Source organism: Beauveria bassiana (genome assembly GCF_000280675.1).
Source record: "Beauveria bassiana ARSEF 2860 unplaced genomic scaffold BBA_S00008, whole genome shotgun sequence".
Lineage (NCBI taxonomy): Eukaryota > Fungi > Ascomycota > Sordariomycetes > Hypocreales > Cordycipitaceae > Beauveria > Beauveria bassiana.
The window spans coordinates 301,145-317,852 of NW_007930843.1; the positions used below are offsets into that span (position 1 = coordinate 301,145).

At 52.4% G+C, this 16,708-nt stretch overlaps 5 protein-coding genes across 5 annotated transcripts; 4 read left to right on the top strand and 1 right to left on the bottom strand.

The window, feature by feature from the left end:
* Positions 1 to 1,599: 1,599 nt before the first annotated feature.
* BBA_03738 (heterotrimeric G protein beta subunit) lies at positions 1,600 to 3,048 on the top strand (the record flags this gene model as incomplete). Its single annotated transcript, XM_008598835.1, has 5 exons — positions 1,600 to 1,729; positions 1,941 to 2,659; positions 2,713 to 2,802; positions 2,854 to 2,973; positions 3,028 to 3,048. 5 exons carry the CDS (start codon positions 1,600 to 1,602, stop codon positions 3,046 to 3,048), a joined length of 1,080 nt encoding a protein of 359 aa, XP_008597057.1.
* Positions 3,049 to 5,763: 2,715 nt separating this feature from the next.
* BBA_03739 (uncharacterized protein) lies at positions 5,764 to 6,165 on the bottom strand (the record flags this gene model as incomplete). Its single annotated transcript, XM_008598836.1, has 3 exons — positions 5,764 to 5,843; positions 6,007 to 6,060; positions 6,117 to 6,165. 3 exons carry the CDS (start codon positions 6,163 to 6,165, stop codon positions 5,764 to 5,766), a joined length of 183 nt encoding a protein of 60 aa, XP_008597058.1.
* A 2,655-nt stretch (positions 6,166 to 8,820) lies between these two features.
* BBA_03740 (phosducin-like protein) lies at positions 8,821 to 9,770 on the top strand (the record flags this gene model as incomplete). Its single annotated transcript, XM_008598837.1, has 2 exons — positions 8,821 to 9,447; positions 9,522 to 9,770. The coding sequence occupies 2 exons, from the start codon at positions 8,821 to 8,823 to the stop codon at positions 9,768 to 9,770; spliced, it is 876 nt and encodes a 291-aa protein (XP_008597059.1).
* Positions 9,771 to 11,791: 2,021 nt separating this feature from the next.
* Positions 11,792 to 13,522, top strand: BBA_03741 (uncharacterized protein; the record flags this gene model as incomplete). Its single annotated transcript, XM_008598838.1, has 1 exon — positions 11,792 to 13,522. One exon carries the CDS (start codon positions 11,792 to 11,794, stop codon positions 13,520 to 13,522), a length of 1,731 nt encoding a protein of 576 aa, XP_008597060.1.
* A 1,018-nt stretch (positions 13,523 to 14,540) lies between these two features.
* On the top strand, positions 14,541 to 15,578 carry BBA_03742 (ran-specific GTPase-activating protein; the record flags this gene model as incomplete). Its single annotated transcript, XM_008598839.1, has 3 exons — positions 14,541 to 14,603; positions 14,758 to 15,304; positions 15,361 to 15,578. The coding sequence occupies 3 exons, from the start codon at positions 14,541 to 14,543 to the stop codon at positions 15,576 to 15,578; spliced, it is 828 nt and encodes a 275-aa protein (XP_008597061.1).
* Positions 15,579 to 16,708: the final 1,130 nt, after the last annotated feature.

The following is a 16,708-nucleotide window of genomic DNA, read 5'->3' on the forward strand; positions in this document are numbered from 1 at the left end:
ATACATGATGCTTGGCCAGATGCAGTCGATGGTGCAGCGCCGCCAGCAATAACATGATTAGACGCTATCACAGACAGGAATAATGAATGCCGGACCTCGGCGGTATATTGCTACAGCTTCTCCGTATTTACAGACCGTATTCGAAGACTTGAATGTTTGCGCATGTCGTCAAGAATGTCTGAGAGAGAAGCACCCGGTGTGGACCATGTTCCCCCGACGGGATAACAGGTACCCTAAGACAGGGAGGTCGGTCCTTTTTGCCTGTCGAATCGTGGGTAGACCTTGGCCAATTCTCGCGCAACAAGGATGTGCTCAAGATGAGCTTTGTTGCCTTGGTCGTTTTGTTTGAATCGATTGGCCACCATTACATTCGCCGTGGGATAGACCGGCCTTGGGAGGGCTCAAGATGACACAAGACAACCAATGGGGAGCACGAGGTACCTGGCCAGCAGGCGCCATAACAATTGGGAATCTCAGCTGCTGTGCGGACGTAGGGGCAAGAGGGAGCCGCAGGGGCATCCACAACAGCGTCCACCGATGCGGCATGAAGGCCCTGCAGCATCGCGCGGAAGCATTGATGCATTGCGATGTAAATCTGTGAGTGGGAAAGGGAAAGAAAAAAAAAATGGACAGGGACGGCAGCTATATAAACATGTCACAATGCATGTTTGTTAATCGTTTCTTTGAATGTTTGGGCGGCAGAATTTGCATCACCACCATCTTCGGTCCGCCATGGTCCCCTGTTGAGTGTTGACCGAAGCTTCTGTTTAGCTCGCCCACATCCACCTTTATCCCGGGTCACAGTGGGCACCCTAGAGCCAAGTCAGCCGAATCAACCCCCAGAAACTGTACCTGGAGTGGTGCGCCGCACTAAACCGATTAGGTCGGGTACCTACCGGACCTGATTAGCTACTAGCTAGATAGGTACCTACTCAGTGCTCTGATTTTGGCCTAGTTACTCATCGCTTGTAGGTACCTATCTCACCATGCTAAGCCTGCTGCTGAAATACCTACCCAGGTAATGATGCTGCACCACCACTGGTCCACCAGCTTGTCTGCTAGCGCTTCCTCAGTTCTCACTGTCCGTCGCCTGTCCACTTTCGACCACCAAAAGCCCCAGCTCCCCAGCAAGCACCGGCCAGCCTGGCCCCTCTCTCCCTCCCCCCCCCACATTTTCTTTCTCCCATTCCAACGCCCGCCAGCAGAAACCGTCCATCAGCCTAGCCTCGCACAGCCCAGCCTCTCTCATCGTCCATCCTCTCGTCCTCCTTAGCCCGCTGCTTGCTGTTCCTGCTACTGCTGCTGCTGCTGCCGCCGTCGCCGCTCAGTCTGCTCTCGCTCGCTCGCTTCCTGCTTGCTTGCTCTCCACTTGATCCAAATCCATCTCGACTCCCATTGACGACGACCAACGCCTCTCGATCCTCCCGTCCGCCCCCCGACCCTCGACCACACGAAAAGAAGTCGACGATCCTGCGACCCCGAGTCGTTGGTCCAACCCCCTTGCAACCCTTGGTCTTTCCAATCCATCTTCGTCACACCGTCCACTTGCGCTGCTCAAACCCCTAACCGATACTTTCCTCCGCTTCCCAGCCCATCGCCATGAATTCCCAGGGCCAAAACGATGTTTCGCCCGAGGCTATGCAGGCGCGCATCCAACAAGCGCGCCGCGAGGCCGAGAACCTCAAGGATCGCATCAAGAGAAAGAAGGACGAATTGGCCGATACCACCCGTACGTTCTCTTCACATCCAGCCACTTCGCCATCTCGTTTACTGCTGTCGCTCCTGCTCCTATTCTGCCTCATCAAGCTGCTGCTTGCCACGCCGCCAGCCCCAACATTGCTGCCTCACTCTCCCATCACCCTCTTGTCAATGCATCCTCAATAAATCCCTCCCTCATATCCACCCCTCTACCAAAACTGACCCATGTGTGCCGTCTACAGTACGGGCCGTTGCCCAACAGGCTCACGAGCCCATCCCCAAGAACCAGCTCATGAAGGCCAAGCGCACCCTCAAGGGCCATCTTGCCAAAATCTACGCCATGCATTGGTCTACTGACCGTCGGCACCTCGTCTCCGCTTCACAAGACGGCAAGCTCATCATCTGGGATGCCTATACCACTAACAAGGTCCACGCCATTCCCCTCCGCTCCTCCTGGGTAATGACCTGCGCCTACGCACCCTCGGGTAACTTTGTCGCCTGCGGTGGTCTCGACAATATCTGCTCCATATACAATCTCAACCAGCAGCGCGACGGTCCCACGCGCGTCGCCCGCGAGCTCTCTGGCCACGCCGGCTACCTCTCCTGCTGCCGCTTCATCAACGATCGCAGCATCCTTACCTCGTCTGGCGACATGACCTGCATCAAGTGGGACATTGAGACCGGCCAGCGCATCACAGAGTTTGCCGACCATCTCGGCGATGTCATGAGCATCAGCCTCAACCCAACCAACCAAAACACCTTCATCTCCGGTGCCTGCGATGCCTTTGCCAAGCTCTGGGATATTCGCGCTGGCAAGGCCGTCCAGACCTTTGCCGGCCACGAGTCCGACATCAACGCCATTCAGTTCTTCCCCGACGGCCACTCCTTTGTGACTGGCTCCGACGACGCCACTTGCCGACTCTTTGACATTCGAGCCGACCGCGAGCTCAACGTCTACGGCGTACGTCTCAAGTACCCAATTTCCGCTTTTCGCCCTGCTAACCTTGGTCATAGTCTGAATCCATTCTCTGCGGCATTACTTCGGTTGCCACGTCCGTTTCCGGCCGTTTATTGTTTGCTGGCTACGATGACTACGAATGCAAGGTGCGCAAAAGTCCAATCGAATCCAAACAGTCAAAATACTCACATTTGCAGGTTTGGGATGTTACGCGAGGTGATAAGGTCGGCTCTTTGGTCGGCCACGAGAACCGCGTCAGCTGTCTGGGCGTCAGCAACGACGGCGTCAGCCTGTGCACAGGTTCATGGGATTCTCTGGTACGTAACATCGATCTGCGCTTGTTGTACACAGGAATGCTGACCCCCACTCAGCTCAAAATTTGGGCCTACTAAATCTAGCCGATTTGTGGAGAGATTCTCTGTTTCGATACCGTGACAATTCGGCGTGCGCAGCGGCGCACTGGTCATGCGCGAGCCGCTCGACGACTACACCGACCGGCTGGACTGCAGACGACACGACACGAATTGACGGTATGCGGAAGCGAGAGAGCAAGATGAGGCTTGCTGGCGTACACTGCACGATGTGACGACACGTACATTATATATCTACTTGAACCGGATGATGAGGCATATCAGGGGCACTTGTACTCTTCAGCGCAACAAAACAGTTGCATGCTCGGCACATTGAGTTTCGAGTTGCAGAAGCGGACGGATGCGATTGATACCTCATTTTACCATGGACTTTTTTTTGCCCTTGTGTCCTCTATTTTCTTTATTTTGTTTGGTCTCTTTTTCTTTTGCCTTTTCTGGTCACTCTCTGTTTGCTTTGCTGGTCCTTTTTCCTTTTCTTGTTTCTCGTCTCTATTCCTTGCGGTTGAGCTTCTCGGTCTTGTTTAAAAAGAACTTATCCTGTGCAATTGTACTTGCCGCTCTATACAATGAGTCTTTGTTTTTTCTTGCACAGCGTCCGCATCCCACAAGCACCCTTTTATCTCAATTCCTCTCCCCTGGGCCCCTCTTGCACACACAATCCGAATCGTTGCCATCTTCTGCTACCCGTGGGGGATCGCTTGAGCGATCTGTATTACTTGGACGAACTACCCTTCTTCTATGTTGCTGTCAGTAAAGGCCTACGCACTCTCTCCGAAGAAGAAAGAAAGGGAAGAGATGAGAAGAGAGAAAAGGAAAGGAGAATGAGTTTTTTAATGTGTATGGAGGGGTAATTTCTTTGCTTTGATTCACTGTTTTCTGCCGGAGACGGAGGAAGAATCTCGGCAATATCTCTGTGTTCGTGGGCCTTGCCTCTTTTTTATTTATCTAGTTTCTTTTCTCTGATTTCGAGGAGGACGATCGAGCGGGAGGGAGGATGGCCAGCTATACCAAAAGTCAAAGCCAATTCAGGGAGATGATATACTGAGATTATCAATATTTTGTGCATGCTCGGTTGGCTGCGTAAGACAGGGAGCAGGTCCAGTGTGACCTGGTAAAGGGCCCTCTCCCTCAACAAGAACAATCTACTTTGCGCTGCTTGCTTTGCCAGTCAACGCCAGCAGCGTTCTCAAAAGGTGGTGTCTGGGCCCTACAGAGTTTACTAGAACAACCTTACCAAAATACTAGAGATGCCACAGACGCCGATTGCCTCGACACGTTGGAAAATTGTATCAAAATGAGTTGTAGTTTGACTTTTTGCTTCCACCACCCCAAGTCACTGACCTGGTGTCGACAAATGCATCACCTGAAGAAAACAACAACGTGCGGGCTGAAGATCTAATAATGACATGGAGAGACAGACAGGCAGGCTTGGGGGTAGTACTGACCAACTGACCCATCAAGCCTTTTTGGCAGTAAAAACACGCCCGCATCGTGTCCATACGCTTGCCCAACTCGACGAGCCCAACGCTGCCAGATCTCAATCAAGACACCAGAGAGAGAGCGAGAGAAAAGCGAGAGAGGGGCCCGAACCAGGGAACAAAGCTGGGTGTTGATGTGCTTCCTTCGCAGCAAGTCTACGCGTCCATGACTGCACAAAGACAACGAGACTCGTTTGCAGGCCATGATTCGCGCTCTGCTCGGTGCGTCCTGTGTGCTCTCATCGTCTTGAGCGGAGCTTCTGGGCGGTGGCGGTAGCTTCCAGCGTCCGCCTCGCTATTCTTGTCCGCACTTGCATTTCTCGTCGCAAGACGTTCAAGTTATTTTGCGCCTTATTTTTCCATTTTGGTGCATCGCATCGCATCGCATCGGCGAGCCACGAAAGGCATGCCCCCCCGAGAACGCGGACTAGGAAGCTGCGGGCAGAGATTTACGACTCATCTCTAGTTTAGCTGCAAGGAGCATTGCTCGGAAGAAACTGATTCGGGCATTTGGATGGCCTTTGGGCTGCGTCAATGGCTCCATCGCAAGACGGCCCAAAGTCCCCAACTGTCGAAGACTTGGCCCACCTATGCTGACATTTCCACAGAACAGAATCCTCGGTGGCCTCGAGTATGTCGTGGCAGTTTAAGCATGCGCAGCCTTTGATCCGCCATGGCCTCGACTCAGGATTCCTTTTCATTAGCGAGGCCCAAGGCAAAAGGTTCTGGCCGTGTACTGACATATGCATTGGCAAGATGAAACTTCAAGGAGCAATATTTCCCGCGACTGACCCACGTCACACAGTTAATGAATGCCATCCCGCAGCCACACATCGGGCGCGCGCCGTCTCTCCAGTAAAAATATACTCAATCTTTGAAGCAGGGTATTGAGCCTCTAAAAGCACATGGTGGAGAATAAAGGGGTCTCTTGGCAGATCCGTCGCCGATATACCGACTTTAAGTAAAGTAGAGTCACGATTTTTTAATCACTCCAGGACGCCAAGCTCCGGCAACAGCCTAACAAATCCGCACTCGACGTTGAGGACGGCCGGCGCCAAATGGCCACTTGATGTTACTAGGCTGCGAGCCACGGCGCACGACTGTATCGACGCAAACTTGCGGCAGGGTCTTTGTTATTGACCTTGGCGACACGAATAGCATTTTTTTTTTCGACAAGCCCTATAGCATTAACTACATCATCGAGTTTCAGTGGACGCACACCTTGTCAGCGCAGATACAGATCCTCTACAAAATTAGCTCACGTCATAAGGCTGTTAACGGACTCAATAAGCCTGCCCACCTTGGGCAGTACGAGGCGGCCCATCAAAGGATATCTGGCTGTGTATGTATTTAGTTGAAGAAGTGAAGAGGCATGACTCGACAAGGCAAGTAGGGCTGGCTGTTTTGTAAGATGTACTTGCAGTACGGAGGCAGCTTCTTGATCTTCGAAGCCATGAAAATCCCGAAAGCAAGTTACAAATCTGTTCAACACGCAACATACAGTCCATGTTCAGCGAGCGCCACCCCGACATGCCGTCTTTGACAACGTCTTCTACTGAAAAATGCAAGCATCGAGACATGGACAGGTGGCTGGAGGAGACGGAGACTTACATAAAAGCGCTTCAGAAGGCGCACCACGCAGAGAATGACGAGGAGGCATATTGAAACTGTCTTCTTAGAACCTCAGAAGTGTGTGGGCTGTGTGCCTCGCGGTTTCTTGACTCTGTGTAAAAACGAGGAACCGACTCATGTAACTTTGAGTTGTCGGACACGAAATGAAGGGAAGCATGTGTCCTTTGCCTCACTTCCGCAGGAGTTGGCATATATATCATTAGTCGACAATTGCATAGTCAACCGCGTCAGTCGTTGCATCGTGTGACGTCGTCCCTGAAAAGAGTATGTCCTCCGAAAACGGGACTCGGCAACACATAATATCATTATGATTTATTCAGTACTTCGTATGCTCATGACAAAAGTTGTTCATGTGCTGGACACCCCCTGGGGTGAAAGGCTAGCTGAAACGCACAGAGCCGGAGCCTGAAACACCTGCGCCACAAGCCAGCACCAACGCGGTGGTGAGGCTGAGCGCTTCAATTTCACGTGCGGCAATGGCTTCTTTTGCCGTTGGAATTAGTTGTAGATCCTCGTGGCGTGCGCAGGGGAAACTCCAAATAGGCAGTTTGGCAGTGAGTTATTCGACCGCCATCTGGTGGCTTGAAATTGTCGTGGTGGCCTAACTTCGTCGTCAATTGATGAAAAAACCAGCCTAGATCAGCAGTCAGACGGCCCAAATGTCACCGCACAATCAGCAGTGTTTTTTTGGAGGAACTTTCAGGACTTGAGAAACGGCAATCCTGTGCCCGCCCCCCTTTCACGAGCATCGAGGAGTATTGACGTGGCGTCCGTCTGCGCCCACATGGTAAGAGCGTTATACAAAGCGGTGAATGTGGCCATGGCGCCGGATGCGCGACTCCTGGTCCTGAATGACATCGAAAGAAGACGCTGCCCAACTCCGGTCAAGATTCATGCATGACAGACTTGGGCCATCGGCTGCATCCGTGAGCTGCCGGGGTGGATGATGGCAATTTGGAAAGCCACGTTGTTTTTGGGCTCTCGTGCAGCTGGACCATGGCGTTCTGCAGGCTAGACCAGATGCTGGGTCTCTGGTGAGTTGTGCTTGAGACGATGTAGCATATGGCCCGCCTGGGCCGGACGGGCAATGATTGAACAATGATAGAACAATGACAGAACAATGCGCATAGTGCTTGGTGATAGGGTGTCCGATAGCAAAGGGTTGGGCCTACTTATGGTGTTGCTTATAGATTTTTGCCCTTTATGTGACGGGACTGGCGCGAGCGTCTGTCAGAGACCCCGGCCAACGGCAAAGGCGAGATATGATAGCATGGCCAACGCGCGATATGTCACGGCAAAATCTGTGGTTCGTCTGCTCGCATCCTTCTAGAAGCCAAGCAAGCAAGGACAACGGGGCGTGCATTGTTGTGTGGTTGCGGGTTGCTGCAAGCGACGGGTCCTGGTTTGTGATGCTGGTTGTGTTTCCCGCGGTAGTCCTCACCTCACTGGCAGCCTGCGGCTCAATGGTTTGATCAGAATAAGTCGCATTCCGGACGAGATATTCACGAGGGGGGAGCCGCAATCTGGTTCGGATGATGTTGGATTCTTACCCCGGAGCGCCCATCTACTTGGGAGAAGAGTACCTTACCTGGGCAAACTGGGCTAGTTACGACGCCGCAACCTACATAGTTAGCCAAGCCTACCGATATGCACATGCTTGTTTCGAAGGTGGAGGGCCATGCGGTCATTGACCCGAGTTTCGATATTACTGGTCAACTGTTGTGTTTTTTATGGCTTGGCTTGCAACATGGACAAAAGGGGGGCAATCTTGCTGGTCTTGACAAGTGCCGTTTGCATCTTTGGGAGCTGCAGGTCGAAACATTGAGCTGGACATGCAAATGAATGTCAGGCTCAGTAGCGTGGCGGGTGCATGTGTGCGTGTGGCGCTACGGATCCTCGCAACCCCTATTAATAATATAATAAGCCACGCCTGCGAGTCACTCACTGGCAACTGCCCGCTGTAACGCAACGCCAGCCACTGCAAAAGAAGCGCCTTGTCGTGCAAAGCCGTTGCGTTTGTCAGTCTCGTGCCTCGTCTGCAGTGCGGATTCGACAGACCACAAACGCCAACAATAAATGACTGCAATAGAACAGAACAAAACCCGAAAGATTTGTCTTCGTCAAGATATCTCTGTTCTCCGAAGCTATCAAGCGCCCGGCTTCATTTCCTTTCTTCTTTTTTTTTTCATCTTCCCACCGCGCCCCTCACGCGTGCGCTTCAGCACAGTGAGACGCCGGCACCCCCCAAGCCACACCCCTCCCCCCACCTCCTCGCTGTGCTCTGCCCTGTCAGTTTAGTTACTCCACCACAACACGCTCTCATTCTCAACGCACTTCCGTGCCCTGCTTCCTCAGCTTCATTCTGCGCCGGCGCGCCGACTCGCAGCTGCTTTCCTGCTTGGCTCGTCCTGTCACGCTGTCTCCCGCTCACCTATGCATTGTACCCTAGGCCTTTTAGCTACTTTCTCTCGACATATTACTCTTGACGCACCGCAGGCCCCGGATAAGGCTAGCCCACCTCGAGCACTTCCGGTTGCTGTCGCACTCCCACAGGATCTACATACCTTGGTTGACTCGGTGTAGCCACACACCCCCGACCCAGTCACGTCTGAATACTTTATATATCCGCCCATCCCGGCTCTCGCAGGCTCTCTTCCGGAGAGTCTATCGTTCTGTCACCCATATGGCTCCAACCACGGCCGCCCAAGACGAATTCAACCAGCTTGTGTCTAATCATACTGCTCGTGCCGCAACACATCCCGAAGACAAGCACGACAACAACGAGTCTGACCAGGACCTCAGCGAGGAGGAGACATATCGAAACGCCCAGATTGACGCCAACATGCGCATGCCCACCGCTTCGTCAGAGCTCAAGCTCCCTCCTGCTTCATTTGACAGCGGACGCTTCACCGGTGTCAAAGGTGTCATTGCCGATGCTCGCAGCTACGAGGCCGCGCGCAAGACCAAATGGATCGATCGTGCCCGCAGCGCCCGTCGAAGCATCCTCGGCTTCGCTGGTGTCGCCCCCTCCACCGGCAACAGCGTTACCATCACTGGCGGCGCTCGATCCGACAGCGATACAGACGACGACGCCAAGAGTCATTCTGACGACGAGTTCCTGAGCGAGTGGCGCGAGAGTCGCCGGCGGGAGCTCGAGAGTGCCGCCAACCGCGCCGTACGTACGAGAAGAACGAGCCCAAGTGTGCGCATCTATGGCCGCTTGGACGAGGTAGATGCCATGGGCTACCTCGACGCTATTGAAAAAGTCAACCGTGAAACGACGGTACTTGTTTTTGTGCATGACAATGAGGTAAGCAGACGCACACCTAATTGCGCCTACTTATTCACGATGACTACGGTCACTAATATCAAGTGCAAATATAGTGCGAGGTATCAGCGACAATCGAAGATGCTCTCATGCCTTTGGTACGCGCAAATCCGACAACGCATTTTGTCAAGGTCCACTACGACGACATTGAATTTGATCCGGCAGCCGTACCTTCACTACTGGCCTATCGCAACCAAGGTGATCTGGTGGCCAACATGACGGGCATCATTGAGATGATGCCAGACGACGATAGCTTCGATTCGGCCTCTCTCAAAAGAATCCTTCAGCAGCACCGGGTGCTGTAAGCGATGCATTTTCTTGTTCTTCTTTCGATCCTTTGCAGACCAGTCTCTTCTTCCAATGTGTTGTCGATCGACGCAGACACTGAGTAGACCGGTCTGCTGCTCAGCATGACGCTACATGTAACGATACCCCTGCGCAATGTGCGCCTTTATTGCAGCCCGATGGAGGCAGGTCTTTTGACAAGCTACTCCGACTTTCTTTCTCTTTCTTTTTCTTTTCCTCCAAACTCACATCCGTTTTGATTGTTCTGCGATACACAATGTTGCATTTATGAGACTGCGGATACTGGCAACGCTGCCTACCTTGCTTCAAATTTGCTTTTTCTGTTGGTCACTCAAACGGTTCAGTCCGTGAGGCTGTAGAGACTTGTTTTCCGCATAATATGGGGCAGCATGGGATTTCAATTGTACATATGGATTATCTGTTTTCGGGGTCTGTTGTATCTCACGGCCATCTCTTTTTCGTTCTTCTTTTTTAGTCGTCCACGGAGGAGGTGTCAGCCTGTTTTGAGATCCGGTCACTATGGCTAGAAAACACGGGCCCTCAAACGAGGGATTTCAATCACCTTATATCATCCAATGCCCAAGATGTGTCCATTTACATGGCTGGTGCGCTGGCTTCGGTCTAGCAGGGTATACTAGTCAGAAAAGAGTCGTGTGATGAACTGTGATGTGTCTAAGGCACTCTAACCAAGCCAATAATTCGGTAAAAAAGGGCGAGAGATGGAGGGGCAGTGGACGACCAGTGTGCCAGTGGACAGCTCAGCGCGGCCGCCGTCTTGGTGACCCCGCAGCGCTTCTGGATCCACTGTGAGGCGGCAGTGACATTCTTGAGCCATGAAACGTCATCAGTTCAATGCCAGCCTTAGAATGGAATAAGGGAAATGTTCTGTTCCTCAGATTTTGGATCGGGAATTCTCGACTTGTGCATGTGCCCATGACTCTCAGGATGCGCTGCTTTATTAGTGCAGTCAATATCAACGTAGCTGTCTGTTTTGACCCCTCCAGGCAACAAGCGCATCCTCTAAATCTAACCTTGCTAGCTCTCGGTTTTGCAGCCAAACTCCGGTCGAGTCTTATCCATGCATCCCGTCATGTGGCCTATATTTGGGCGAGGGGTTGTTCTGCACTATCGGCGCCCTCAGCGAATAACAGCGCCTGACAGCGGCGGGGGCTGGCGCGTTGTCAAGTGTAGTTGTCGTACAGTGTGTGCCATACTGTTGGACTTCCTTTTCGGTACTCGCTGTTGGCTGCGATCCCCCCACCTACCCGCGGTACTTACAGTGTGAAACCGCATTGCGTAGCCCGCAGTCGCGCTCTGCTTGGTACAATTGACCATACTTTCTCCATGTATGCATTCCATCCCACCTTCCAAGGTGAATGCATGCAGCCTGAAACGTTTCTTCCATCTTGCTCTTCTCCTCTTACGCTTGCACCTTTTTGATTTCTGCTTTTGAGAGAATCATCCACCGTAAGCTTCTCACTTTGCTCCCCGCTACCACTCGTACAAGTTTTGGCTGCCAGTGTACGCCTTCTAGCAACTATTCACGCTCGCACCGGCTTCGCCTCATTCCAGCCCGCGTAACACCCTTCTCCCCAGACGACCAACGACCAGATACCGACGAAGATAAGATTCTCAAATCATATTGGCCTACTTCCTCTGCAACAGAACGCAAATACGCTATATCACCGACTTGTCCGAAAGCCGGCTCTCGCTCTCTGGCCTATACAACTACCAGGCGTCAACCCCACCTCATCGCCATCAGGCAGCATCAGGTTACAAACAGCCGCACAGTCAACGCCCCAGACTCAACACAACATTCTGGATTAGCCTAGTGCTTTGTCATTTCTTTAAAAACTCTTGCCTCGCCTGTTTCCCTTCCCAACCTCCATCGCGCTGTCTACATGGTGGTCAGTGTTGCCCGCACCTGCAATCCTCCTTCAGCTGCTGCGGTCGTGTAAGCCCATGCACTTCTGCATGGCCACCATCCGCTGACTTTACCCTGCTGACTTGTTTCTTCGATATGGGACAGCAGAATACTCCGATCCCGTCGACTTCGCCGTCTCTTAAAACTCGTCGCGACACGCAGATTTTTTCTCCCCTGCCGAGACCGTCGTTGCAGCAAGACTCCCAAGATTCCCAAGATTCCCAAGATCCCCCGCTATCCTTCTCCGAACCTACTCTCCGATTTCCCCGACCGCAGGGCAACCAAAGCCTTGCCCACTGGATCTCTAGCAGCGATCCAGACATCATGCATGTGACGAGCGCCCAGGTCGAGGATGCCGGTTTGTCCGAGTCCACCTACGAGTTAATAGGGTGCACCGACAGCGAGTCTCAGGACGGCAACTACACGGACAACATCAGCGAATCGGTAGGATCGCTTGAGTTCCATCGTCCAGATGACGTTGTCAGCCTCGCAGGCACAGAGCACACCTGCGATGAAGAGTCCGTCGCTGATGCCCACGAGGAGACTTTTCTCAGTCGCAGTCCAGGGCTTGATTATCTTCAAATGCAGCACCCCATCACCGCAGATGATGCGGACGATGACGATAACTCCTCCAGAGCTTCCCTAGAATATGCAGATAATAGCCTGCGTACACCTTCGATCCTCACGCCCGAGGCCAGCCGATACATTGGTCCTCAAGATGAATCTTTCAAAGCAAGATTCCCCACTGGGTGGCTCTTATGGACTTATGGCGTGTCTGACTCTATCGCTCAATTGGTATTTGCGGCGCTGCCCGGCTTGTTAACTCTCATTGCTGTGGCTTTAGTATTCCACACAGTCGTCCCCGGGACTGAGAACGTCTCACAGCCAAATGTGTCTAGCATTACGTCAACTATCGCAAAGACTCCGTTTTTTCCATCGTTTACGCAGAGCCAGCAGCCAAACATAACGCCCCCCAGCTCATCTACTTCTGGAGTTGCGTTGATCCCGTTACAAGGTTCGCCAGATGAAGGCCTCTTTCGCTCACGGAAACCGACTGTTTCTTTTACGCCTCATGGCAAGAACGATGTCTTGATCCACGTTGCGCGGGATGTCAGAGATACTTGGATGTCAAAGAGCTGTCTCAATGTCACAGTATTAAGAAGCACGCAGGAGCTCGAGTTTTCGCTCTTTGCCGTTGAGGATGGCATCCTTGTCAGGTTTCCTCGCCGAGAAGCCTACGGCGTTGTGAACCTCTCCGTCAAGAGCAAATGCCGCCCTAAGATAGAAAAGGCCATCAAGGTACACTTTGGCAAGGGCATCATAGTGGACGCCTTTGAGAGGACCAAAAGCCTGGCCCAAGATCTGTCGGAGCTGGTCCCTGTTGCGGCGCACGAGGCGGGACGATGTCTTGCTGGAGCTGGACGTGTTCTTGAACACGCCTCGGAATCATTCGCCCATGCATGGCTGGTTGGGACTGAAAGAGCGCAGGATCTGCTTATCAATGCGAACATTGGCACCGCCCGCCCCCTAGTCAATTCTGTTTCCCAAATTTGGCGAGAGACTCTCGAGCTCCTTCGTGAAAACACCGACATTCCAGAAAAGTACCGCAAGTCGATTTATTCAGTACGCAACGCTCAAACGCAGCTCCGACTTGGGCTATTGGATGCGCAAGTGTCGGCCCGCATGTGGTGGCTTAAATTTCAAGGCAAGGACGATGAGTACCGGACTTACGCGAGCAAAGCGCAAGTGTACCTACAGAACAAGAGAAAATCAGCTAAGGAGCTTCTACAAAAACTCCAGTCGTCAGGCATGAAAGCAAGGGCCTAGGATGCTCAACTTGGCGGCTTGTTACGATACAGGATTTTGTGGAGGTTCGGCAGGTTCTAGGCGGTAGTCGCTTTGGATTTGACTATGTCTGTGACGCAATACAATCAGATACTGAACACGCATGGTATACAGGAGTTAAAGGGTTCTTTTTAATTAGGTTGCTTATCCGGATAGTTTTTTGCTTTTTGTTTCTGTTTCGTCAGGCGTGGGACCTTCAACCATTTGGTCGCCGGTAGTGGAATGGCTAAGGCTTAGAGATTTAATTTGAAGAACTATACCATTCGTGTTTTCTACAAAAAAATCTGACTCTTTGATGCTTCGAGTTTCTCTCTCGTTTCCAGTACGGGGCGCGGGGTAGCACTGCTGCTACGTTGTGGCACTTTGGGCTGTGAGGTTTGCACGCATCACCGTGATACAGGCGGCAGTGGGCATCAAGGTATTTCTTCAGTCTATTCACTATGAAGGGTACATCGACTACCTAGGTAGGTACCTACCTTACCTGGTACGTGGCGAGGCAGGCATGCCCCAACCAGTGCCAGGCAGGGCTTGGGGTTGGGTTTGTGCTCCGCGCCGCCACCTGGGCCGCTGTAGGGAAGGGGCGAAATGAGGGGCAATGCTCGCTCGTTTTTTACTAGCCCGCACTTGTAATTTACAACAACAACAGTACTACCTACCAGTTTTGCATCTGGCACTCGGACCCTCCCCAAGTCTTTGTCTCTCGAGCCATACAAGAAGAAGCAGGATATTGCATCACGGGCCGACCTTGAACTCATTTATTCTTCAAAGTATGTTCTGAGTGCCGGCCTGACATGGCCTGGGCCATGACCCTCTCCCCTCCATCACAAGCTTTCCACCCCTCTCTTCGTACCTGGCGTCTAGCGGCGGGCAGAGAGGGGCTGCCTGGGAGTTGCGGTGGGCATTAATGATGAGCAGTCGAGGCTAACGGTTCTTTTTTCTTCCCTACAATAGATTTTCTTGTAACGTTCATTCTATCGAGTCATCGTACGCATCGAGCAAAATGTCGACTTTCGAAGCTAGCGAACCCAAGGTCGAGGAGACCAAGCCTTTCGAGGCCTTCGAGGTATGAGCGTGGATACTGCAATTTTCCCGTTGGTGGTGGGGGTAACGGTGTGGCTGTTGAACAGTTGGGACACAGGAAGAGAGCAAGAAGATTCTTGTGCGGCTAAGAAATCTAGGTGCTATGCGCAGTTTGCTAACTATATAATTTTCACCAGACTACGGGCGAAACTACGGCCACCGAGGCCACTGGCACCGAGCCCAACACTGCTGAGGCTACCGAGGCTGAGGCTACCTTGTCGGAGCCTACAGCTACCGAGCCTGCGGCGGCCGAGGAGCCCGCTGCCACTGAGACTGAGACCAAGGAAGATGTGCCAGTCACCTCCTCCGCCGTCTTCTCCATGTTTGGTGGCGGCGCCAAGAAGGAGAAGAAGGATGATGAAGACCGTGGCGACAACTCTGGCAGCGCCAAGGCCCAGCGCGATGCCGCCAAGGCTGAGGGCGAAGAGGAGGCTCCTGAAAGCGAGGACGTTCACTTTGAGCCCGTCATCAAACTGACGGAGAAGGTCGAGACCAAGACCAACGAGGAGTCTGAGGAACAGCTTTTCAAGATGCGCGCTAAGCTCTTCCGCTTCATCAAGGAGTCCAACGAGTGGAAGGAGCGTGGCACCGGCGATGTCCGTCTGCTTAAGCACAAGGAGAATGGCCGTACGCGCCTGGTGATGCGTCGTGATAAGACGCTCAAAGTCTGCGCCAACCACTACAGTAAGTCAAGATAAGATAGGTTGCACATGATCCACAGATCTAACGAAGAAAAACAGTCGTGCCCGACATGAAGCTGGCTCCCAACGTCGGCTCGGATCGCTCTTGGGTATGGAACGCAGCTGCCGACGTCAGCGAGGGCGAGCCTGAAGCGGTGACCCTGGCTATTCGCTTCGCGAACTCGGACAATGCCAATGAGTTCAAGGACGCCTTCCTCAAGGCCCAGAAGGAGAATGAGGAGCTCTTCAACCAGGCCGAAGCCGAGGCCACTGCCTAAGACTCCAATAATGAGTTTACTTGGGTCCGTTTATATAGCGCTTACCTATGAAAGGTCGTGATTCCGAAAGAAAAACAAAGTCTGTTATGACGGCCTCGAGGTGAGGCAAAGTAAGAGGAGAGCAACAGGTTGGAAAGGAACCATGCCCAGGTAGTGGAATGGTGTCCGAGCAAGACATACCCCTAGAAAGCATCACATCACATCATCAACCGATCCTACCGCCGAATTGGCGGTGGTGGATATACCCAATAATGACTACTCCTCAAGGATGAGCAGGAGAGAGACGCACGCGAGGTAGCTATTGCACTGGCAGGAGTCTATAGTGGGAGCAGAGGAAACGAGGAGGGCATGTAGCATTGAGCGCACAAGTCACATCACAATACAATTAAAATAAATAATTGGATACGCTATGGCGGTGACTTGGAGTGTATGTCATGGGAGGATGAGTATTCAAGATAAACAGCCATTTTGTAGTCGTCATGAGGAAGCTTGAATATGTTTTGAGGAAGCGGGATTACTGACCAACAGTACATGGTGGTTCCGCGCTCGAAAATGGCCCGTATCAATCAAAGAGAACTGTGTTGGTCAAGTTGTATCTATGACTGATGTGTAAAACGGAGAATAGTTAGATGGGAGTCATTGTTTTGGTCGAGTCGAGGGAGAGATGGCAAGGGCGGACGAGGGTCTGCGAGGGCAGAGTAGGTGGGTAGGTACCTACTAATAGTACTATGTGGCACCATTACCTGGTTAGAATGGCTCTGGGCGGCAGAAATACTGGTATTTTTCGAAGCATTTGTTTGATCCCTTCGTAAGAGAGGACGTTTTGCATGATGCTTTTCACTGGTCATTGGGGCTTTATTATAAAACATGAACAGGGACGAGCGGTTAGGCCCGTGGTAGTAGAAACGCATAGAAAAAAAAGAAACAAGGGCGAAAATGGGCAGCGAAGTGGGTTCGCGAGTCGTGGAGTCGTGGCAGAGGTTGTGAGGTACCTACCTCTGGGGCTGGGGGAAGGCTCAGCACTGGCGCGGAAATGGAATGGAGCAAACAAGCAAGCACAAAGGGATAGCAGATGATGCATGTAAACAAGAAGAAGTGAAAATCAAGGGTTTCCCCAAGGAGTTGTTGAG